The following is a 25,090-nucleotide window of genomic DNA, read 5'->3' on the forward strand; positions in this document are numbered from 1 at the left end:
ATGGAGTTTGGAAGCAAGTACGTTTACTGCCGAGATGCCAGCGATGAAGAGGAGGAAGCGTTTGATGACGAAGAAGTCTCTGGTGGCCTCGGCAACCTGAAGATGAAAGTCAGCTCCAAAGATGATGAAGAAGGCGAGGTAAGGTCATTTTACCACAACTAATGGTGGCTTAGATGAGACAAGTCATTAGATTTGGTACTGATATGCCAATTTGAAGTGGTTAGATTTACTGGAATATAGGTAGGGATGCCTGTTTTATTTGTTGCAACTCTATCTTCACAATGTTAGCTTCACAAATCTTGTGCTTCTGGTAGAAGGCAAGATACCGTTGCCATTGTGTGAGGCAGTATATGTTGAACGAACTCAACTCATAATTTCCAGCACACCCATATATATTTTTTATGCACATTCTTTTTAAACCATGGGTTTTAATACAGGGATCGTATCTGTAGAAGTATGGCTTGAAGTATTGTAATAACCTCCATACAATAGAGGAAATGGCCAAATTTATATATCGGTCCTCACAAAAGAAGCAAGGTCATTCAGTTTGTCATATGGCAAAAGCTTTGTTGGCACTTCATTGTTCTCTTGGGTTGCCACTCACAACAGCTCAACCTTTGACCTGTCACTGCTCTTATTTTTTTTCAGTACTCTGCTGAGAACAATGCTTTGGTATTTACAAGGTCCAGTACATGTCGAAAGGAATGCAAAATTCCGAATAGGTGATGGCTTGAGTAAATAATTTGGCTTTTACCCTCAAAAATATGAGTAAAAGAGAATCTGGGAAATTTACTTTGAAAAGAAAAGTGTATGGAATTTAAAACCAAAACAAAACAAAAATCTATATTGAATCAGTCAGTTTCTGTTGAAAATGAGAAGTGAAGGAGCACTGAAATCTAATTTAAAGTGGCAGAACATGATTTGTTGAACAACTGTGCCATGCATGAAAACTAGACTTTTGCATATATGTCATATGCTTTTCAAGTGTGTGCATCGTTGTTTCCTTCTTCCCTTTTATACCTTTGATATATTTTTGTGATCCTGCTAAACTTGATTCAAAGCAATTCAAACTACTTGTCATCCTTTTATTCACATTTTAGAGTTGTATTTCATTTTGATTTTTATGACCTTATATCATGTGCAGTAGGTGGAAAACATTTTCAAAAATATCAATTTCTTTGTACTTTTAAAAAGCAAAATTTATGCACACAGAACACACCCAGATGACTCAAACTTTTATTACCACCTTGATAATTAGAACCACAGTAGCTCTAGACTTCCTTGATGATACAAGAACTGCAAGAAGGGAAATAGATCAGCTAAAAGATGGCTGGCGCACCAATCTATACAAAATAAATAAGCTCAATAATCATATGTAAGAAAGTTGATGATTCTCCCTGTGTGGTAGGCTCTTTTGATAATAAATTGGTGGATGTGATGTGTTTTCTGACAGGCATGCCTACTGGACATCTTGGACACTGCTGGACAGGAGGAGTTTTCTGCTATGAGGGATCAGGTAAGGATTCTTGTCATTTGCATGTGAAGCAAATTAAATCAATATGTGAGAAACAAGACGGTGAGCGACAATGATCTTTAAATTTGAAAGCTGGCCGGCCGTCATGATATTTATCGGTAGGAGCCCTTATGTATGACTGTCAAATCTTTTTGTTCTATCGTTCAGACTTTTCTCATAAATTACTTATATCTAAGCAATTGTAGACTTTAAATTGATTAAATATATCAGTACACACTTGGGGATCAAAGATGAGTAATTCAAGAGGGCATTGCATTTCCTTCTTTGTATTTTATTTGTTTGTATGTTTCAGCTTATGATCCATTGTCATGCCCTGCTATTTTTTTTTCTTTCTTTTTCTACTTGTTACATTGGTTTACAGTTTTGTCTGGCAACAGCTGATTACTGAATTAGCATTGTCCAAATGTAGTGCAGGCTTCAGAGTACTTTGTTGCTTTAAGTTAATATTTGACTTTTGGCTTCAATCTTATCAGACAAGATCATATGATGATACCCCACTAGGACATCAGTGCAGCATAGAGATACTTTTAACTTGAATACCGGAAAACAAATATTTGATCCAAATATAAGAGCCGGACCTCGGATGTGTCATTGTGTACACTACTGAGAATCAATTGATACTTTATAACCAACTGTTCAGTGCATGTTTTTATCTTGGAATCATTTGGCAATAGCTTGTTTGTGGATTTATGAAGTGGTGTTTGCTATACTATAGTTAGAGGAGATTTTTTGTTCACAGATTGGTATAGTGAAGCAACAGGGAAGTGACACCAAGTTCTAGTTTAGTTCTGCCATCCCCAGTCTTCGCACTTAATTGCCGTAACCCATTATGAATTGCAGAACATTATATATAGACAAGGTCTGTATTATATTTTTCAGTGCAATGCATTAGAATCCACTTTATTACTTGTGAAAACTTTAACAAAAGTGTAGCACCTGCATATCAAGGAAAAGGTCAAAAGTCTTACAATGTCAATTCTTCAAAAGGGGATACGATGTACATTTTATCTTTTTCTTTTTCATTTTAAACAAAGAGCCTGATATTGAATTAGATAGGTTATCCTTTTCCATAATGTATACTTGCCTGATGATGATCTTATTAATAAAGGTAGTTCAAGTCATAACATATAATTCAAGGTGAAAATTAAGCTGATAATAGTGGTTATAATGATTATCAATAAGAAATCTAATAATGATGATGATTAAGATTAGAAATGACAAAGAGAAGAAGAAGAAATTAAGAATGAATAGTAGATACTGCACCTTTATTGTAGGTATAGACACTTATCTAAATTTTGGAAAGTTGAGAATAACATGCAGGGCTAAAATTGGCAGTAGCCTGGGGCCACTAAGAATTAATGTCAGGCCACCAAATTTCCAAGAGGTCTATCCTTTGGTGGCCCGATTGGGCATGTAAGATTCAATATGGATTGATATGTTTCTGTTTATTTTGGGGCACTACATTTCTTTTTTGGGCCACCAGAATTTAAGAATTTTAGTGACCTGGATAGACCACCAGAAAAAAATATATATCATTGTATTCTTGCAATTTTTTGTAGCTAATTCTTTCATGGGGTAGAAAAGATTGGGGCAGTAGCACAACATTACCTCAATATTTTGTCATCATATCTTTGAAGAGTAAGAAATGCTTTGCATGATTATTTCTGTTCTACCATGTTCATGAGCTGATTGAATGATGTAGCATGTGGACAAAATTTCATGAATATCAGGAAGTCATGCTATGATTAGGTAAAATGATAAAAATGTTCATTATGATAGATCCTTTTCAAAGAGGACTTGTCTTACTTTATATCACGGGGGGGGGGGGGGGGGGGGGGGGGTGTGGATGTTTGGAACTTCTCTGATGTTTCATGTATTTGTTCTGCTGGTGGTATTCCTGTACATTACTGATTCACTGTGTCTTCTCAACAGTACATGAGAAGTGCCCAGGGTCTGATGATAGTATACTCCATCACGGATAAGAAGACTCTGGATGAGGCCATCAAGATCTATGAACTCGGTCTCCGGATCAGGGATGTCGAGCACATTCCCTCTGTAAGTTGAAGTTTGATTTTTAGCTGGTCCTGACTGATTGTTACTGCTCCAATGGCGGCCATTAATTCCACCATTCAGTAGTGCTGTTAAATTGTGTTTATAAATAAAAATAATGAAAAAAAAAAATACCAACCAAAAAAACTATGTGGTTTTTTTTTTCAGGTCTTGACCCTGATTGCAACCCAAATTTTGAAATATTTACAGTGAGAACAGAAATAACACATTTTTTTGCAAGATTTGGGTCACAGTCCAAAGTGCACAAATTTGTGCAATTTTTTGCTAAAAGGCACAAAAATTGTGCAGTGAGAATGTTGGTCACCAAAAAATTTGAGATTTTATACTCCACAATGCTTGCCATTTTGACCAGCTCTGGTGCGCACACTATATTGAATTGGCATAGTGAGATGGTGAGCATACCATTAATTTTTGTAATTTTTGTAAGGAGAACGGCACTATTACGCACCATTGTGTGTCCATGTGTGTGTGTTGGTCTGTGTGTCAATGCCTTGTGTCTTTATTTGTGTTTTTAACTTGTGTGAGTGTGTGTCCGGGGGGCAGGGTGTGTGGGTGTGCATTTGTGTATTTGTAATAGGATTATTGTTCATTTTTCAGTTTTAACATGATTATATAGTTTTAATAACAATACTGATAATACAATAATAATAATGATAATAATAATAATAATAATAATAATAATACACATTGTTGTTTTTATTATTCTTATTATTACCATTAATATTATTATCATCATTATTCTTCTTCTTATTATTATTGTTATTATTATCATTATTATAATTATTATTATTATTATTATCATTATTATAGTTATTATTATTACCATCATTATTATTGATATTATTACTACTACTACTACTACTATTTTTTATCAATACCATTGTTTCATTCTTATTCTCTATTGCGTAGGCCCTCGTGGGAAACAAGAGTGACCTTGAGAGTGAGAGACAGGTGACCGCTGCTGAAGGACAGGCTGCTGCCACCAAACATGGCATGGCTTTCATGGAGACTTCAGCCCTGACTGGGAGCAATGTACCGGAGAGCTTTGAGGCCCTGGTCCGAGAGATCCCTCGCTATGACTCTAAATACAAGGTATGTACGATCCTTTTGTTTTATAACATTTGATGGAGACACCCCTTGGATGGTAGATGTCCCTTGGGGAGTGGATGATCACCACAAGGTCAATGGTCGCAAGCATGGGTCAACGAACTTTTAGAGCCCAATGTTAAGTTTTTATGGCACGTTCCTATTATGGGTCATAACTTTTGATCCATAGGTCCGTATGTGACCGAACTTGGATGGTAGATGTCCCTTGGAGAGTGGATGATCACCACAAGGTCAAAGGTCACACTGCAGGGGTCAACGAAATTTAAGGGCCCAATGTTAAGTTTTTATGGCACGTTTCTTTTTTTGCCATACATTTTTACCCTTTTATATCTCTTTTTATCTGTTATATCCCATTCGTGTACAATTTCTTGTGCGGGAATGGGCGAGACACATTATGGCACTTGCCGTGGTATTCTTCTGTATCTTGTTCACCATCACACCCTCCAACTCCTTCCTGTTTTTGTTCCCCTCTCGAGGGTTCTTTTTTTTGGGGGGGGGTGGAAGGAAGGGGACCTTATTTTCCTCCTCCCCATTTTTCCCCTCCTTTTTCTTCCTTTTCTTTTCTGCCCTCTGAAAATATTTATGATTGAATAGATACAGGCACTACATGTTTGAAACTACATCTCTTCAAATTCATGAAATTCTTCCGTCGAGATGTTTTCATTGCAACTGATTGACAAATTGCCCTACATCGACGTAAATAAGCACTGAATTGATCAGTGTTTTAGTAGTAGCCATGATAAAAAATCATGGGCGTACATACTCGCGCAGGATTCGAACCTACGACCTCCTGATCACCGGACAGGCGTCATCTCCTCTAGACCACCGAGCTTTCGCCCGACAGCAAGTGGCAGTTCTAATCCTTATAGCATGCAGCGGGTACTGCTTTGTTATTCAAATTCATGAAATTCTTTTTTTATCATGGCTACTACTAAAACACTGATCAATTCAGTGCTTATTTACGTCGATGTAGGGCAATTTGTCAATCAGTTGCAATGAAAACATCTCGACGGAAGAATTTCATGAATTTGAATAACAAAGTGCTCAGTACCCGCTGCATGCTATAAGGATTAGAACTGCCACTTGCTGTCGGGCGAAAGCTCGGTGGTCTAGAGGAGATGACGCCTGTCCGGTGATCAGGAGGTCGTAGGTTCGAATCCTGCTCGAGTATGTACACCCATGATTTTTTATCATGGCTACTACTAAAACACTGATCAATTCAGTGCTTATTTACGTCGATGTATGGCATTTTGTCAATCAGTTGCAATGAAAACATCTCGACGGAAGAATTTCATGAATTTGAATAACAAAGCAGTACCCGCTGCATGCTATAAGGATTAGAACTGCCACTTGCTGTCGGGCGAAAGCTCGGTGGTCTAGAGGAGATGACGCCTGTCCGGTGATCAGGAGGTCGTAGGTTCGAATCCTGCTAGAGTATGAACGCCCATGATTTTTTATCATGGCTACTACTAAAACACTGATCAATTCAGTGCTTATTTATGTCGATGTAGGGCAATTTGTCAGTCAGTTGCAATGAAAACATCTCGACGGAAGAATTTCATGAATTTGAATAACAAAGCAGTACCCGCTGCATGCTATAAGGATTAGAACTGCCACTTGCTGTCGGGCGAAAGCTCGGTGGTCTAGAGGAGATGACGCCTGTCCGGTGATCAGGAGGTCGTAGGTTCGAATCCTGCTCGAGTATGTACGCCCATGATTTTTTATCATGGCTACTACTAAAACACTGATCAATTCAGTGCTTATTTACGTCGATGTAGGGCAATTTGTCAATCAGTTGCAATGAAAACATCTCGACGGAAGAATTTCATGAATTTGAATAACAAAGCAGTACCCGCTGCATGCTATAAGGATTAGAACTGCCACTTGCTGTCGGGCGAAAGCTCGGTGGTCTAGAGGAGATGACGCCTGTCCGATGATCAGGAGGTCGTAGGTTCGAATCCTGCTCGAGTATGTACGCCCATGATTTTTTATCATGGCTACTACATCTCTTCAAAATGTCATGTGTAAGATAGAACCATCATCATTCTCACCAATATTTCCTCATGCTTTAAAGCAGAATTGAAGTATCAATCATTTTTATGCCTCCGCCATGAAGTGTCGCCAGAGGCATTATGTTTTCGGGTTGCCCCTCCCACCTTCCGTCCGTAATCAGTTTTGTGGACAGCATAACTAAAAAACCATTAGAGGCATCCTAATGACAGTTGGCATGCATATACTGTATGAGTGGGCGAAGTTGTGCCTATCAACTTTTTGGCGTGCATGCTTGAGGTCAAAGGTCAAAAGGTCAAGGTCAATTGCTCAAAATGTCACTATTTCTCCCATATCTATGCAATGCCTGAAGGTATTTTCTTAAACTTAGTGTATACATGAACTACCAAATAAAGATTCTCCAGAGAGACTTTCAGGTTGTGAGGTCAAAGGTCACAGATCAAGTGAAAATGTTAACATTTCACTTTTTCTCTATATCTCACAGATTGTTCATGGTATCTTCATGAAACTGTGTACATATGCATGCACTGACTAGCAGTGATTATCTAGGGAATGAAGGGGTCATGGGTCAAAGGTCAGGGGTTAAAGGTCAATGTTAATTCCTCAAAATTTCACTTTTTCCCTCTAATGCATGCCTGCAGGATTTTTTCTTGAGATTTAGTGTATGCATGTATTACCAACTAAAGATTACCTTGTAATTTTCTTACCAAAAGGTCAAAGGTCAAGTGAAAGTGCTGAATTTCACTTCTTTCTTAAAGTAAATTTATGAAAGGGTCAGAAGTCAAGCGAAAATCGTCAAATCCCCAAATACCTGCACTCTAAGACAATATGGCCATTCATCCAATTAAACGTAGTTCATGGAAAGTGAAAATTCAACACATTTGTGACAAACCTGCCATTTTGATATTTTGCCAATTGTGTGAAACTGTCATCACACTTTGTGAAAACATTATAGTACTATTGACCTGTTAGGAGAATCATGCATTCTGGTGGAGGCATACCAGTCGCCATAGCGACATTTCTAGTTTACCAATACAATATTGGTAACTGCATCGGTGTCTGTTTCACTGAGTCTATGTTCCCACCTCCCTACAGATTGTCATCCTTGGTTCAGGCGGCGTGGGCAAATCTTCAATCGCAACACGCTTTGTCCAGAACATGTTCGTGAGCGACTATGACCCAACAATCGAGGATTCCTACGTGAAGCAAATCAAGGTGAAAGGAATTCCTGCGGACAAATTGATCCCTCCACGTTTGCCTGCCCGTGGTGCTGCAGCTGCCCCAACCTCAAGTATCCCGCAGGCTTCTCCAAAGCCAAGAAGCCTTGGTGCTGCAGCTACCCCAACCTCAAATATCGCTCAGGCTCCTCCAAAGCCGACAAGTAAGTCAAAGACTTTACATACATGTATACAGAAGAAAAAAAATCAAACTGATAGAATTGCAGGATTTGGGTGAAGGCAGGGACAGTCATGTAGAACTAGAGCATGGAACTTAGAGTTTTACATGTCGAGGAAATTGTAATGTTGGTCACTTTGGACTCAATATGAAGAGCAACTTCAAAAATGGAACAAAATATTTATGCTGGTCATGTAGTTGAAAGTAACTGAGTAATTAAGCAAAGAAAGGGTAGAAATCTCTATGGCTGGCAAAGCATTATTTGTGTCGAGTGGCTTTTATGGAGACATGAATATGCACGGTCAAGGTATACACACATGTAGATAAAATGAACTGCAGTTTAAATTCATGCTGGTACTTGATATCTATGTGTATGCATATATTGGTATTCATTATATTTGTTTTAAAGTATCCTTTCAAAATATCATCCTCAATTGTTTGCAGAGAAAGCAGGAGGCTTTCTCAATAGATTGAGAGGTAAATCTGCCAGAAATCAACAAGGTAATCATACTTTCTAATGATATAGTCTCCCTTTTCTTGTATTGATATGATCAATAAGCCAGATTAGAATTCCACTTATGCTCACTAACAGAAAAAGGTCATTTGTGGCAAAGTGATTTTTAAGTTCAGTTCACATATATACATTTGTAAGCATTTGGGATACAGTGATTACTCATGTAATCCTTGTAAATGGCACTTCCCAGCACATCCACCTGACAGCAATCCTTGTATTATGGTGACATTTATTGAAAAAGTTTGATAATTATTGAAAAAGTTTGATAATTAACATTCAGTGAAAATTAATGAAATCATTGCTTCTCCAAGGGTTAAAGCTTACAGACCATTTTGGTCACCTGGTCAACGCAAGTTCATTCTTTGTTTGAACATTAGTGATAAATTCCATATATTGCTGTGTTGGGCAAGCTTAAATGCATCATGTCACTTTGAAAATGAGTGTAAGTGCCAAACCAACCGAGAAAAAATGGAAGGTCATTTGTACCAATGTGCACATGAGCTACAGTACCTCCAAACTGGCTTATTTGCATGTGTTGAGCAGTGACTAAATTAGCATTTATAGTATGCTGTAAAACCCAAGCCTGACAGCTAGAAAATGCTTTAAATTCCTTTCATATTATACCCAGCATTCACAATTTTTCTTTTTCTTTTTTCTTCTTTTAAACATTCAGTGCTCATAAAATGCATGCGTAGTTGGTTATCATTTGGTGGTAGACGTGTATGAAGTGTTTCGCACATTTTTATGTAATTCTAACCTTTCCAATAATGCACCTCTGCTTCTTGAAAAACTCAAACATATTGGAACAATTCCGTTTGCATGTCCTGTAAATTCATGTTTAATATCAGACAACCTCCTGTCAAACTCATTATTGGTATTTGTTTATTTGCTTGTTTTGTGCATTTGTTTGTTTGTATATTTGTTTGTTTGAATCCACACATGTACATGCATTGTCTTCAAGTTAAAAACCCATAATGCATAGGCTACTCATGGCCTTAACTACCGTAAAACCAGAAATATTCACAGCATGAAACTTTTGCAACTTAGAGTTGACAGCCTTTTTTCGCAGCATGACACTTTTGCGAACTGCCAACCATTAAAAAATTATGAGTATAGTACATGTACGAGTAATACACAGGATCTTTTTTTATACACAATGCTGGCCATATAATAACACACAGCAAAACTGAAAGCGTGCTACTAAGTAGGCATCTTTAAAAACAAAAAACAATGTGTGTCACTAGTATAGTGTACTTGTGCTAGTGCTCGTATGATGTACTACACTGTACTGGCATTCGATGCATTGTGTAGATAAAAAAAAAACTTTCACATGCATTTTACTTTAATAAATCTCATCTCCTAGCAAAATTTGTGAAAGTTTCATGCAACCAAAAATTTCCAGTTCTACACAGTATCATCTGCATGCTTAGTCCTTCTGTCAGACAGCAACTGAAATGCTAAAAATACTGTATATTCAATTTTTTGTTTTAGTGTTTTGATTTCCACAAATTTTGTTCATTCACAAATATTTTCTAAACTAATAACTCATAAAACATTGCCTCCCGTAACACTGTTTGTTACCTCAAAGGTGGGAAACCACTGAAGTTTTCTTTTGTAAATGGGGATAAAGCTTCTTTCTAATGCCATCATTGTGGTTCTTGATCTCACATATCAACACTTATGAAATTGTCTGGTTATGTCCCAATTTACAAAATATTATATTCACAAAATATATGGCAGAGCCAGTAACCTCCAAACATATATGCTACAGATGGCTCTAGGGCAATTACCCCCTGGGCAATTACTCCAGCCCCTTTCCCTGACACAATTCCTAATCCTGAACCTAATCCTAACCCTAAGCCAAACCATTACCCTAAACGTAACCCTAACCCTAATCTTTACTCTAACCTTATCCAGGGCTCGACACTAACGGTGGCCCGGTGGCCCAGGGCCCAGGGCCACCAAAAACGCACGTTGGGCCACCAAAATTTCAGAAATGAAGAATTTGGTGGCCTGGTCAGGCCACCAAAAAAGGTCGGATGTTTGCCTTTGGGCCACCAAAAATAAAAGTTAGTGTGGAGCCCTGCCGTATCAATAACCAGTATTTAGCCGGGGAGGGGGGTCATAGTTCACCGGGGATAATTGCCCTGTTATGCTACAGGATGTAACTATGATAGAAAGATATTATTCATCCCTCTGAATAATATCTTTCTTTCCTTGAATATGCCTTGTCCACCTTGGACTACTTAACAATGTCGGAGTTTTGGAGCTTGGGTATTTGTTCCATGTTTATCGTGTCACTGCTGGCAGCCGGGGACAGCCTGGTGGTAGTGTCGCTGCCCGGAAAGCAGTAGATGACAGGTTGGAGTCCTGCTGGTTCCTTTTTTTCCCCAACATGTTTGTTAATTTACAGATCAGCAATTGTGATCTTAACAAATTTGATTTGTAGAGGGAGACAAAGTGAAGAAACTCACACCTGAAGATGTAACTACCTTGCAAAATTGGGAGCAATTTTTCAACAACAAAAAAAAAAGCTAAGAAGCAATGTTTTCTTTGTGCTGTTGAAACTTTTGCTGGTACCACTGACGATATTTTCTCTTTCTGCTTGAATACATTATGCCCTATTTGGCATCTGTATGTCCCTTGTTCTTTTCCTGTTCCACCCCTATCAAGAAAGTATTAACCTGTTGAGAATGAATCCCAAGTATACTTGGGTAGGTGTCTATGGGAAACGCGTGTTGCAGCAAAATCAAACTGTCCTTAATGGGGTAAAGGAATGGAAGAGAAAGAAAATATTCGTAACAATATTACCATCACATCTTCCTGTCCAACACATCCTAAAGTTTCCCCATCTGTGATTGCACAGCTTCTTTCGCATCTCTCAACGTTCAACAAGCACCGATGATGGCGATGCCATCAGCACGTCCAAAGAAGACGGTATCTGCACCCAAATCTCATCGCCGTGCCGACGCCAATGTCATTCTCCTCTCCCTGGGCTCCCTGCAGAAAGATCCCGTCATCATGACTGGTGACCCCGTGCGCTGCTCCAACTCCAAGTGCCAGGTTTTCCTGTCTCACATCTCAAGGCTTGAACCTCCCGAAGGGGACCAGCGCACATGGGCTTGGTACGTACTGAAAGAGCAAATACTGCCTCCAGAATGTAACAGCTTTTGTGGGAAAATTTCTTGTTATTTTCTTCAAGCGCAGCCTCTTTCTTATCACCTTTGTCTCTGCTCTGTTCTCTTTCCTCTGAATTCTGTTCTCTTTCTTCTGTGTTCTTCCATTTCTTCCCTCCTTCCTTCCTTCCTTCCTTCCTTCCTTCCTCCCTTCCTTCCTTCCTTCCTTCCTTCCTTCCTTCCTTCCTTCCTTCCTTCCCAGCTTTGTCATCTTGCTCATCTCTACCCCTGCTCCTCCTCAGTCTCTATGCTCTCCAATACTTCTGTGGTCTCTCTCTTTCTTCCTGGACATTATATGTAATACATTTTGGAGTGCAGTTCATGAAGAAATTAGGTCACGGATGATAAAATTTGGATGTGATCAGAATTTTGGTATATTAACTAGTTTAAGTCTTTAGGAAACATTCTCTGTTGATTTGATGAGAATTTATATATAGTTTACAACATTTATGTCATTAGGAAACACCAGAGCGATTTGATAACAATTTTGGTACACTAAGTACACTAAGTTCAAGACCTTGAGAAACACCCTGTCTGTTTGCTCTAAATTTCTCATTGCTTTTCATTTATCTCTATTCCTCAGTGAATTCTGTGGTCAGTCAAATGAAAATCTGGACATCGTGGATGAAGAGGTAAGCCATCTGTAATTCTTTTGCACTTCTCATTGTCTACAACTTGTTAAAGTTAAGCCAGTGCTCAAAGATGGCAGTCAATTTATTGCATTTTGTTGTATTTGTCTTACATCAGTGTGACCAAAACTTCCTTGAGCCAGTTACTGTAAAACCAGAAACTTTCTTTGCATGAAAATTTTGTTAGCTTGGAGCTGATGGCCTTTTTTCCCCCAGCATGAAACTTTGGCAAATTGCCAAGCATGAAAGAATTCCAAGTATACTACATGTACTTGATTATGTAGCCCAAAAAATTTTGATGTGCATTTTACTTTCATGAATCGTAGTTCCTTACAAAATTCAAGCAAGTTTCATGCTTGCAATTATTTCTGATTTACTCTAGAGTACCTGTATACCATAGATCTCAGAGTCACTCAGTCAAATAGGCAGATAATTTCAGAAACATATGCAAATTCTTGCCTTTGAAACCCTCCCAGATTCCAAAAGAGGCAAGTGTGGATTACTTGTTGGAGGCAGCTCCCGAGAAAATGGAGGAGGCGACCAAGAGTGAAGAGGGCAAGCAATCATCCAAGGCAGGCACACTGCTCTACTGCGTGGACATGAGCGGATCCATGGCGCAGACAACACAGCTTCCAGAGCTCCAAGGTACTCTGTCATTTCTAGTCTCTTTTTCAAATTTATCCTTTCACCCGTTGTCTGCTCATCAGCTTCACCATAGAATGCCTCTCATCTCCCTCTATAGATTTAAAAGGGAAGCTTGACCAGTATTCTCTTGAGGTGTATTTTATGGAATGATTCACCTTCATAACTACACCTAATACAGTTTTCATGGATTTCTTCTTCTTCTTTTTTTTTTCCTAGGTTTGTATCTTTGCAAGATCAAAGTAAAGCAGCTTACTTTTATGGGTTCACTTTATTTTGATACAGACACCTAAGACCTATATTACAAGTTTAGTCAATCATTATCAGTCTTCATCAAAGAATAGCTCATATTTAAAGACATGAATGTGACCCGGGTAAAATACAAACCAGTAGAATCCAATTAACATTTTAACTGGTCTTAACTTGTTTCAACTGGTACCAGTTGAAACCAGAAGGCAACTTTAACTTTCCAGTAACAGTTGTAGGCAATTGAAATGGAAACCAGATGGCTGCCAGAACCCATTTGGTCTTGTACAAAATTTAATTATGGGGATTTCAGAATCTTATACAGGGCTGTCTAGATTTTTTTTTTTTTCTGTGAGTACTCATTCCCCCCCCCCCCCCTGCAAATCAAATTCATTTTTCACATTTAAAGGATTACAGTGCCCACTTTTCCATATCCTTTCATCAAGCTGATTCACTGTGGAAATATTGTAAATGCATGTTGGCACTTTTATCTATTTCTGATTGCCATTACTGCCTTCTATTACCCAAATACTGGAGACTGTGATATAACATATTTAAGTGGCACTCTATTCAATGTGTGATTATATGAGTTACATATCATTAACATTTCCATTGCTGTGGTTTAAGCACTCCACTTGCTCCTAAATATGAACAAATAGAACAAATTTTGTCCTGTGCCATATTTTTTTAGCCGCCTGGATGCAGCTGAACTCTCGAGGACAGCGCCAAGGGAATGCATCTATAACTCGTCTGGACTGCATGAAGCAAGCTATCACCAGGTATCGTCAGGAATATGTCCATTATCAATTCATTGCCTCGGATGCGGCTCCTTTTATGTAACCAGCCACAGCGATATTGCCAAACCACTGGAAATTTTCTCTTACTCTGAATAAAGATAAGCTGTTCAGAGATAAACGAGTGTACAATTTTGTTCCTTTGAATCTCTAGCACTAATTTGCATAGACATGAGAATAGCACAAGTGATGTGCTCTTCTTGAGATAACACAAATCTTGAGACTGAAGGTGAAAATAGAGTTCTCAGAGGAGTTATGATGGAAATGATGTCTAGCTTTCAGTCAATAAGATGACAGGTTTACTCAAATGATTTAGGTGTTTGTGTATGTGTGCGTATATATATCTTTATATTCATAGTAAATAGGTGAAATATGATATGCGTTGTGATTGGTTGGATTGCATCACATGATCATGTGAATATTTTGGTATAGGGCACAGCCGTGCCCTATATAGTTAATTTTGGCACAGGGAATCCCTTTCCCAGCATTCAGTTTTAAGTTTTTAGTGTTTGGAGTGTTCCAGCACTAAAGAGCTGACATTTGGGTTTCAGGGCTCTTTTTGTTTGAAAGATAAGGAAGTTTTGTATCTTAGATCGAAATTAAATCAGAATTAGATCAAGTAGGGCCTAGACCTACAAAAATACATGTAGATCAAGGGGTTTATTTACTGTAACAATTTAATAGTGCATGGTGCATTGATGTACCAGCACTGGACTATAGAATTCCAAATACAAAATTATCCCTCATGCAGTTCAATTTCACCTCGGCCTGCCACCTCGCTGAAACAAAACAGCACTCGCAATAATTTAGTATTGTCATTCTATAATCCTGTTGAGTTCATGATAAAGCATGCACTAATTGTACAATAATATTGCATTTTGGAGTATATGATTGTGTGTGCAGTCAAAGGGTAAAATCACTCCTTGATTGTAAAGTATCATTCTTTGCCTCATCAATATAGTAATGCAAGGATGCATGTTTTTCTATGTTTTGTTTTTTTCTTTCCCTGTGAAGGCAACTTGACTTCTTTGAGGCAGATGAGGAATGCAACAAGCGGGTCGGCATCGTGACCTTTGAGAGTCAGGTCAAAGTTCATGGGGACGGCACCCAGGTTTGCCAGACGGTGTCGGACAACCTGAATTCGATGGAGCGCCTCATCGGGGAAGGCCAGAGGATGGCTCCAAACTTCAACATGCGTCCTGTCCCTGCCTCGGTGGAGTAAGTTTGAGCTTTATATTTCCAAATATCTCAGCTGTCATTTCATCCTTGGATCCATGAACAAATCAAAGAATCTAGTTCACTCTAAAAGTATTCTACTTAGGCATTCGCACGCAACTAACGGATCAGACGTGAAATGCCCCCTATGCTGATGATGCTTCTTCTTTTTAGCTCACCTGAGCCGAAGGCTCAAGTGAGCTATTGCGATCGCTCTTTGTCCGGCGTCCGTCATCCGTCGTCCGTCGTCTGTCGTGCGTAAACTTTTTACATTTTCATCTTCTTCTTGAGAACTCCATGACCGATTTTCACCTAACTTGGCAGGTAGCATCCCTAGGTGGATAGGATCTCAATTTGTTCAAATGGGCACCATGGCCCACCTGGGGGTTCCCCAGGGGGCCCAAACCCCCTAAAATTAAGGAATCTTTAAAAATCTTCTCTAGAACCTGAAGTGATAGGGCTTAGATAATACTATGACTTAGTACAGTTTGTTCGTGGGGTTAGTGGAATCAGGGGTGCATAAGTTTCCAATGTTCTCGGGTAAGAGTGTGCAAGAATGCATGAAAGGTGAAATTGCGATACTCAGGTGAGCACGTGACCCCCGGGTCTCTTGTTTCAAGATAAGCTCTTTTCCATGTGTGATCTTCATGCTGGGTTGTAAATGAAGGCTGTAACTTTCAGGCAACAGCTTCTTAATCACTCTAGTCTGACATATTTAAAGAATTGTAGAAAAACGCACTCAGACAATATTCCATTATGAATTGCTGTTCTCAAAGTGTATGCTAGTAGTCACCCTGTACTAATTCCATGTCATATGATATGTGCTTGTACAGTTGTATGTGTGTAAAGAAATACTCATAGAACTCCTGTGTGACAGATGGCAGTTGCCATTAACTAGATTTTTTTTTATTAACACATGCTAATATCATCTGCACAGAGATATCCTGAAAACCCATGTCGTGAAGTTAAGTTGGCATGCATTAGGTTTATTTTGTGCTTTGTACCAACCGTATCATGGGCACTGAAATTACTTTGCAATCATATGCTCATTCCTAAAGTGTGTGTTTCTGCCGTTTGTTGCACTCGACAGAGAGCTGAGGACCAAAGTAAATGGACTGCGCACAGCAGGCTCTACAGCCCTAGGCCCAGCCCTGTGCGTCTCCATCGGACTGCTGGCCAAGGACCCTGGCTCAGAAATTGTCCTCTGCACAGACGGAGAGCCCAACGTTGGCGTAGGGTCACTGGGCGGCTACAGCAGGCAAGGTGCTAATGACCCGTCTGAGTTCTACCGCCAGGTGAGTCCCTTCTCCAGCCTACAGTCCTGTCTAATGTGACCTCTTACGACATTACCCTGACAAGGTCGCAATTAACTCTCAATCAGCAAAGATAAAAAAAATGTCAAAGGTGATCTTGGTGAAATGATTTTTTAAAATGTGAAGATCAAGGTTTAGTTGAAAAACCCCTCCCTGCCTCCACCCCTCCCTGTCTCCACCTCTTCCTGCATCCGCCCTTACCCTGCATCTGCCCCTTCCCTGTCTCTGCCCCTCGCTGTCTCTGCCCCTCCCTGCCTTTATCCCCTCCCTGCCTCCACCCCTCCCTGTCTCCGCCCCTCCCCTGTCTCCGCCCCTTCCCTGTCTCTGCCCCTCCCTGCCTCCACCCATCCCTGTCTCAACTCCTCCCTGTCTCAACTCCTCCCTGTCTCCGCCCGACCCCTGTCTCTGCCCCTCCCTACCTCCACCCCTCCCTACCTCCACCCCTCCCTGCCTCCACCCCTCCCTGCCTCCACCCCTTCCTGCCTCCACCCCTTCCTGTCTCCACCCCTTCCTGCCTCCACCCCTCCCTGCCTCCACCCCTTCCTGTCTCTACCCCTCCCTACCTCCACCCCTCCCTACCTCCACCCCTTCCTGCCTCCACCCCTTCCTGCCTCCACCCCTTCCTGTCTCTACCCCTCCCTACCTCCACCCCTCCCTGTCTCCACCCCTCCCTACCTCTACCCCCTCCCTATCCCCACCCATCCCTGTCTCCACCCTTCCCTGTCTTCACTCCTTGTCCTTGATTGCATTCCTCCTCCCTGCTCTCAGTTCTCCCACCCTCTCACCACTCTCTCCATTGGTTCCTCACCCCCAGATTGGGAATCGTGCCAAGGAGCAGCAGACGACCATCTCCATCATCGGCATCCAGACCAACCAGAGCCTCCAGATGGAGACGGTCAGCAATGCAGTCTCCATCACCGATGGCAACCTCAATCTTCTGGACCCTCACGAGCTGACCCGGCAGATCCGACAGATAGGCCAGGATCCAGTGGTGGCCACCAATGTGGAGCTGACCATGATCCTGCACCCAGTCCTCCAGTTTGACGAGAGCATGACTGAAGGGGTGAGTCTTGACACCATGATCAGATTTCTCTGAGAACAAATTGAAAAAAAAAAAAGTACCCAACAACAGTAGTTTTGTGTATGGTATTTCATACTGAAGGAGTGCCTCGTATGTGAGTGAATTCATGATGTCTAGGTGTTTCCAACTTTGGATATTAGCTGCAGAAGCTGTAGACATGGAAGGCCTGTTTATTTCATCGTTGAAGATAACAAATTTTCATACAGTGCACTCCCGTTATAACGAACACAATTATAATGAAATTTGGATTACACCGAAGTAAAAATTCAGGCAGCAGCATCATCCACTCTATGTATTTTTATTGTTTAGTTATTCAGTTATATCAGAATTTTGATCTAACGAAAGAAAACTGCCAGTCGCAAGAACTTCATTTAATGGCAGTCCATAGTAATCTTAATCATAATCTTAACCTGAAAAGTGATACCATTGGAAGCATCATTCAGGATATAAGGAATATCATACAGACTCCTGTGTAATTGCCGCACATTATCCACTTTTCAATTGGCTTCCTGTTTCTCCAAACCAGGTCGTTCAAGATGGCAATCGGCTGACTGTCAACATGGGCAATGTGCGCCGCTCCTCGGACCTGACCTTCCGCTTCAAACTCAAACCAGGAGAGAAGGGAACACAAGACAAGCTTCCCTTCCAGGTAAGGTGTATTATACAGCCATGCACTGCTGGATATAACTACTGAACTATTCTGCAGAAACTTGTAAACATACTATGTTTAGAGTGACGTGACACAAACAAATGAAGATGTATTGATGATATCATGGTGAAAAAAGAGAATGATTAGGACGGTAGTTTTGTTTGCCTTGTTACCTCCACCAGGGAGGTTATATTTTTGCTGCTGTTTGTTAATTGTTTGTTTGTTTATTTGTTTGTTTAATTGTTTGCAAAACATCTCAAAAAGTTGTCATCAGATTTGGATGAAACAGACAGGAAAAGTTGGTTGTGACACAAGGAATAGATGGTTAAATTTTGGTAGTGATTTAGGAATTTTTGTGAATTTTCAATCTTTTGGCAAATAGGGTCAATGAACTTTGGAGTTCAAGCTGCGCGTATTCGAGGTTTGCATATGCGCACTAAAGCGCGTGCTCTGCTCAAGGCGCCACGCAGCAGGAAGCCGATGAGGTACCAGGTAAACACAAGGTTTCTTTATCTTTGGTAAATTTTTAGCATCCGTGTATGGGTGGAAATGAGCTGCTTTGCAAAGGTCTGCGCTCTCCAAGTGCTTTTCTTGCTGTTATATTGTTCTGCCTAAATTACAATGCACTTCCAATGCAATGTTGTGCTCAAAGCGCTCACCTACAAACATTATCCCTGGGGGTTATGAGTCTTGTTTCAAATTACATTGATAGTTATTGTGTTTTAGATCTCATATCAGTATTATGGATATTCAAAATAGAGTTTGGATGTTGTAAGTTCACTGAGCTGTTGCGATCATCTCTGAACTAACTAAAAACTCTGCTTTGTGTCTAAGTTATATTTTATCTTATTTTTGTTCTGCTGAATCAAATGTCTTTTGTGTTTACCCATGTTCATGTGCGATGTCTGAAATGCCGAACAAAATGATAATGATGATTATAATAATATATGCAATGTTTTTGTCTGTGTTTTGTGTGTATATATGTATTACGCATGTTTAAAGTATCCCCATCATAGCATAATCCTGTGTTACGGAGAGCTACTTAAAAAACAAACACACAAACACTTGCTTTCTCTTTTTTTTTCAAGGTGGAAATCAAGTACACGAAGACTGACGGTCGCCGATTCGTAAGAACTATAACTCAACAAAGGGACACGACAGCAGACCGCCAAGCCATGGAAATGGTAAACATGACTTTACAAACTACAAAAGCTTGAGCTCATTTTCTTCAAATGGCTTTATAGTAACTCTTTTATTGTTAGGGATGAAAGTGTTGGAAGAGCTGCCAAATGCCTAAAAAAGCCACTGAATACTACTGGTGAAAATTCTGTTATCTTACAATACTTGAGCTATTTTTCTCTTTTTAGTCTGAGCTGGAAATTACATACAGTCAATTCTGTGTTAGTCGATGACATTTATGTTGAAATTATAGGCTAGGTTGATTAAAATGAGTCCCAATTTACATTCATAGCCTTATGTCTGTTCTTCCTCTGCACACCCAAAATTCAAATACTGCTGAAATCAATGCATATTTCCCCAGTTGTGCCAAGAATGACATACAATGTATTCAGCATGAACCCGGGTATACATTGTATTTTGTATGACACGCATTGTTCCTCCTATGGCAACTTTCTCGGGAAAATTTCTTTCACAGATTTTCTTTGTATCTGTTTCAACTGAAAAGTTTGATCAGGTGGCTTTTTTTTTTCTTACACATTTTATTGATGATACTTTTGTTTGTATTTTCTGTCTGATGCATACTGTTCAACATGGTAAATTGTGCAAAATCCTGTGTGCACTGCTTTGAATGAATAACCAAATCAAAATAAAACCACCAAACCTTATTCAAATCGACATCCCCCCCCCCCAAAAAAAAAAAAACCCAAACAGATAAACTGTCTTAGGGAGTGGCATGCTAAGTAGTCACATAACACAGTAAATTGTCAGCGTGAAACCATTTGCTCAGAAAAAAAAACAACAACAACAACACCAACAACAATTAATGGAAGGATAGTCAACTTGCAAGAGTCACCCATGAGGGATTGAATTCTTCCAATATTTTCTCTTTTCTCCTCCAGTGATAGACCTCTGCTGTCTCACCTGTACATTGTCCTGGAAGGTGGTAGAAAAAGAAACAAACTTTTGTTGTTGTCTTTTCCACATGATTTTGGGTTTCTTTTTTTCTACCAAAGCTGCACTCAGGAGTCAAACCTATGACTCTATGATATTTTAATCAATCAGTCTTCCTTTCTGTGGTCTCCCTGCAGGAGCTGGACCCCGCTGTGACAGGACTGGCTGCCGTTCAGCAGGCGGCAAAGTTCGGCGAGAAGGGTGAAAAGACCAAAGCCAGGGGCCACATGTGAGTCGCAGTGGAATCTCCTGTTAACTCTCTTGTTCCTACTGTCTCCCTGTTTGGTTCTGTTTGTTTGTTTGTTTGTTTGTTTGCTTGTTTGTTTGTTTGTTTGTTTTCTTTGTTTTCCTGTGTAGTCCTAGAACTACATTACTTGCAGTTGAATATCAACAGAGGGAGATTTTATCCAGGGAGCAAGGAATGGAATACACTGAATTGCATTTTGAAGTTTTGCAAGGAAGTGCATTAAAATTGCTGACGTGTACAGGGTCACAACTTTCTTTTCAGTAATCTGGTTTTGCTCAAATTTCTATTAACCCTTTAGCAACTGAAGATTCAATACATAATGGCCTTTTGTTCGTGGAAGGTACGGCAATATTACCTTCATTTCGACAATATTCTAAATCATGCAAAATAGATCTCTGCATGTGTATTTTTGTCTATTATAGGTTGTGTTTATTTGAAAGCCTATTCAGTCTTTACCAAGAGACTTGTGTGCCATAGCGTTAATTCTGACGTACTTTTGTTGACCTTTGACCTCTTTAAAATTACGTAGTTATATATTCTACATGAAAACAATAAGAATAGTAAAGCATAAAACTGTAACAAATCGGACGGGCAGTTTCGGACGTTTTAGGGAGTAATCTGACAGGTGGTTTCAGGTGGTTCAGTTACTAATGGGTTAACCCTAATCAGGCTGGGGGGGGGGGGCGGAATCCGCCCCCCCTCGACGTTTCGCGCAATATCTTTGCAACACGATAAGCTCCCGCCGCGATGTTTCATGACTTTTTTCTTTCAAGTATCGCGCAACTTTTGAGACCCAAATTGTTGCGCCCACGCATACCGTTTTGACGCGACGCCCATTTGAAGAAAATTTGTCAACCCCAAAATTGCTCCAAAACGTGATTTGTGTACAAATCCAATGCAAATTGTGTTTTTTCAATTAATTCACATAAAAATTCATATCTTCACTTAGAATGGCCGAAATTAATTTATTTTAGCATAATAATGCTTCGAAAAATGTCTGTGACAAATTTTGGCCAAAAAACAAACAAAAACAAAAGGTCAAAAAACAAAGAAATACATAAGAAATTCAAAAAACAATAAAATACATAAGAAATTAATTTCGATACAGATTTTTTTTTATCCTATGTCTCAGAAGAATGATACAAGAAACATTTTTAAAAAGAAATTAGCTTAATTGGAGCATTAATAAGTGATTTAGAGCCAAAAGTGATTTTATGCATAAATTACAATAATTAATTAATATCAAATATAAGAAAAATTTTTCAGAGAAAGCAACCATACATTTTGATAGAATACGTCGCGGGTGTCGCGTGTGCCGATTTTTGGCGCGATCGCGCGTTCCATAGGCGAGATCTGAAGGGGGGGCAGAATCCGCCCCCCCCCCCCCCCTTATTAGGGTTAAACTAACACTCTCATTAATTGTATTTCATTCAGAATTTTTAATTGGGTATGTGCATCCTCAGCTTTCACTGGTATACTTTTCCAGTTTTGCATGTGCCCACCTCCCCTTTGATGTCCATTATGCCTGTGCAAGTGCATGACATATGATGTGAAAGTTGGTTCACTTATACCGCCCTGCGACATATTGAAAGCCACTATGCAGGTATGTCAAGGAAGTGGTTAACTTCAATGTCCCAGTGTGTTGCCAATCTCTGACTTTTTTTTTTCTCGCCCTGTTCAGGTGGGCAGCTGCCAAGATGATGCAGCGGACCAGTGCATCACCACAGGCCAAAAGTCACCAGGTGGAATCTACGGTGCAGTTCCTGAACAAGGCCTCTGCCCTCGACGATGTGTATGGGGAACCGGAGCATGAGGTGGGTGCAAGGGTATTTCAGTCCCATATTAAAGAATGATAGAAGTACCAGAATCTAACTAGCCAGGGGGGTGTTTCATAAAGCTGTTCTTAAAGTTACGAACGATTTAAGAACGATTGGTGATCAGTTCTAATGTGCTATACTTAGCAGAATTTCAATAATTCAGCACAAGAACTGATCACTAGTCGTTCTTAAGTCATTTGTAACCTTAAGAACAGCTTGATGAAACACCCTCCCTGTCTGACAGTGTCTTTGCTATCAGGCTTGTGTTGTCATGGGTCGCATTTTTAGACATATAAGATATAAGATGTCTTGTCCTCACTATCATTTATAACATTTTTCTTCCAAAAAGCTATCACAGAAAAGGAACGAAAGCTGGCTACCACATCAGTGTTAATGGTTTTTCTGAATTCACTATAAGTCTCGGCCTCACAATGATATAAAACTATTTCCCTCCCAAAAAACTGTCACAAAGATGGCAAGGAGGGAGACTGACATATCACATTGATAATCGTACTGCTGTTGCCTCTTTGATAGGGAACATTGATCTTAAAACCCAACTGGTTACAAGGAAGCTTGACAAGAAATTCAGCAGGGAGATCAGAGTACTCTTTGTTTATGTGACATTCTTACCCTGATAAAGTCACAACATTTTAGAGCTTTTCTCACCAGCAAAATGCAGTCTTCGCCTTGCCCACAAGTTATTGCTTGGGATCAGGCCCATTAATCTCTGCAAATTCCGTAATTCAGATGGGCTAGAACAAACAAAAGTGTATTCTATCATGCGTCAGGATAGGTAATGATAAGACATGATATATGCGAATAAAGTCATTTCTTTACAAATCATTCTGCTTTAATTTTTGTTACAGCATTCGGATTTCATGCATGCCCAGACCAATCTCTGCCTGAACCTTCATAACACCGCATTCCAGTCAGCGGAGGGCAAATCTCGCATGATGTCAGCCAAGTATGGCAAGGGGGCTGCATTCAGGAAGAAATACTACGATTACAAGTGAACAAACTAATGGAAGCTTGGCTGACCAATTCCTTGTCCAACATCTCTCTCTCTCTCTCTCTCTCTCTCTCTCTCTCTCACTCGCACACACACACACACACACACACACCCAGGTCGAAAAACCAGTACAAACCCATAGATCTAGAAACAAGTTAAAATTTTCAACTGTTCTTTACTGGTTTTAACTGGTCTTAACTGGTTTCAACTGGTACCAGTTGAAACCAGAAAGCAACTCCAATCTTCCAGTAACAAAATAAGCAGTTCTTATGAAAACCAATTGATACAAGTTGAAATCACACTGTTTACCAGTTGACATCAGTAAAAGTCTACTGGTGGCAAGTTGATGCACACACACACACACACACACACACACACACATTTTCTGCGAGGTGGCGTCATCAGGATAACCAAAATATGACCCATTTCCCATTGTGACATTTTGAGAAATTTGCTTGTGAAGATTTCATCTCTTTATGACTTACTTTGAGATTAAAAAAAAACCTCTATTTTGTAAAATGTGGGGATTCTTCACATACTATACACAACCTTTCCCACAACAGAATATAATGCAAGCAGTCCCCTAGACTTTGAGACACATCTGATTCCAGCAATCTACAACTTTCCATGTCATAGTGTAATTCATGCAGTCTTAACCTGTAGTGTTGAAGACTAGTCCTCAGTATACTTGAGCAGGTGTCTATGGGAAATGAGTGTTGTAGCAAAATCAGCCCATCCTCAATGGGATAATGCAGCTTCCAACTGGTATATTTTATCATAATTATTTAGTTGGTTTTTTGTTTTTGTTTTTTGTTTTTGTTTTTGTTTTTGTTTTGTTTTTTTTTGGGGGGGGCATTGTCATGCAGAATTATTAGAATATGTCTTTGAGATTTAATTTTGCAAGCCTGATATGTGCAATTTCTCAACATCTTGAAGTGAAATATGTCATTTGTCTTCAGATTTTTTTTTTTTGTTGTTTTTTTTTGTTGGGGTGGGATTGTTTATGGTGCATTGGGATTATTTGATTTATTTGTTTTCTTTCTTTTTTTGTTTGGCAGCCCTGTTACAGAATGTAGTCACTTTTAATTCCTGTTTGACCAACCTATCTGCATTCCATGAATGGGGTAGACAGAACAGATGGCCATAGAGATTTTAGTCTCCTTTTGTTTCTCTCTGTCTCTGTCTGTCTCTCTGTCTTTCTGGGTCATCCATAGAAAGGATTCAGGATGCCAATTTTGAATATCCCATTCTAAACTCAATGCATTGATTAAATGTAATTTTGTATCATTTGTATACAAAATGTCTGCTAAATGGATGATGATAGAGAGAAAATTTGGCATAAATATAATAGGTACGATTGTAGGGTATATGTTATATACAATATAGGAATATGATTTTTGTGATAAAATGGCATGAGATCCATATACACTGTAATGCTCAGGACTGTTTTTCTCTTTCAAATTGTTGATATCATATATTTTTGTGCATCTTATGATATTGAAATTTGTTCCA

The 25,090-nt window shown here is 39.6% G+C and overlaps 1 protein-coding gene across 1 annotated transcript; it reads left to right on the plus strand.

Annotated features, from left to right (window-relative positions):
- Window positions 1-24,422, plus strand: LOC139723221 (circularly permutated Ras protein 1-like). The gene is made up of 18 exons (XM_071634481.1): window positions 1-138; window positions 1,454-1,516; window positions 3,467-3,589; window positions 4,514-4,696; window positions 7,817-8,102; window positions 8,561-8,617; window positions 11,497-11,755; window positions 12,390-12,438; window positions 12,912-13,080; window positions 14,015-14,102; window positions 15,132-15,335; window positions 16,423-16,627; window positions 17,460-17,708; window positions 18,253-18,375; window positions 19,464-19,559; window positions 20,643-20,734; window positions 22,434-22,566; window positions 23,436-24,422. Exons 1-18 carry the CDS (start codon window positions 1-3, stop codon window positions 23,580-23,582), a joined length of 2,664 nt encoding a protein of 887 aa, XP_071490582.1. The 3' UTR covers window positions 23,583-24,422.
- Window positions 24,423-25,090: the final 668 nt, after the last annotated feature.

The sequence above is a fragment of the Diadema antillarum genome, unplaced genomic scaffold (genome assembly GCF_040938485.1).
Source record: "Diadema antillarum isolate AM-2024a unplaced genomic scaffold, OU_Dant_1.0 scf00000183, whole genome shotgun sequence".
In the NCBI taxonomy this organism is placed as follows: Eukaryota; Metazoa; Echinodermata; class Echinoidea; order Diadematoida; family Diadematidae; genus Diadema; species Diadema antillarum.

What these genes read in the sequence shown, in the direction of transcription:
- LOC139723221 (XM_071634481.1), top strand. Translation starts at nt 1, where the DNA reads ATGGAGTTTGGAAGCAAGTACGTTTACTGCCGAGATGCCAGCGATGAA. An exon ending in GGCTCCTCCAAAGCCGACAA is followed by an intron (nt 8,103 to 8,560) that starts GTAAGTCAAAGA and finishes AATTGTTTGCAG; the next exon opens with AGAAAGCAGGAGGCTTTCTC. An exon ending in ACCGCCAAGCCATGGAAATG is followed by an intron (nt 19,560 to 20,642) that starts GTAAACATGACT and finishes GTCTCCCTGCAG; the next exon opens with GAGCTGGACCCCGCTGTGAC.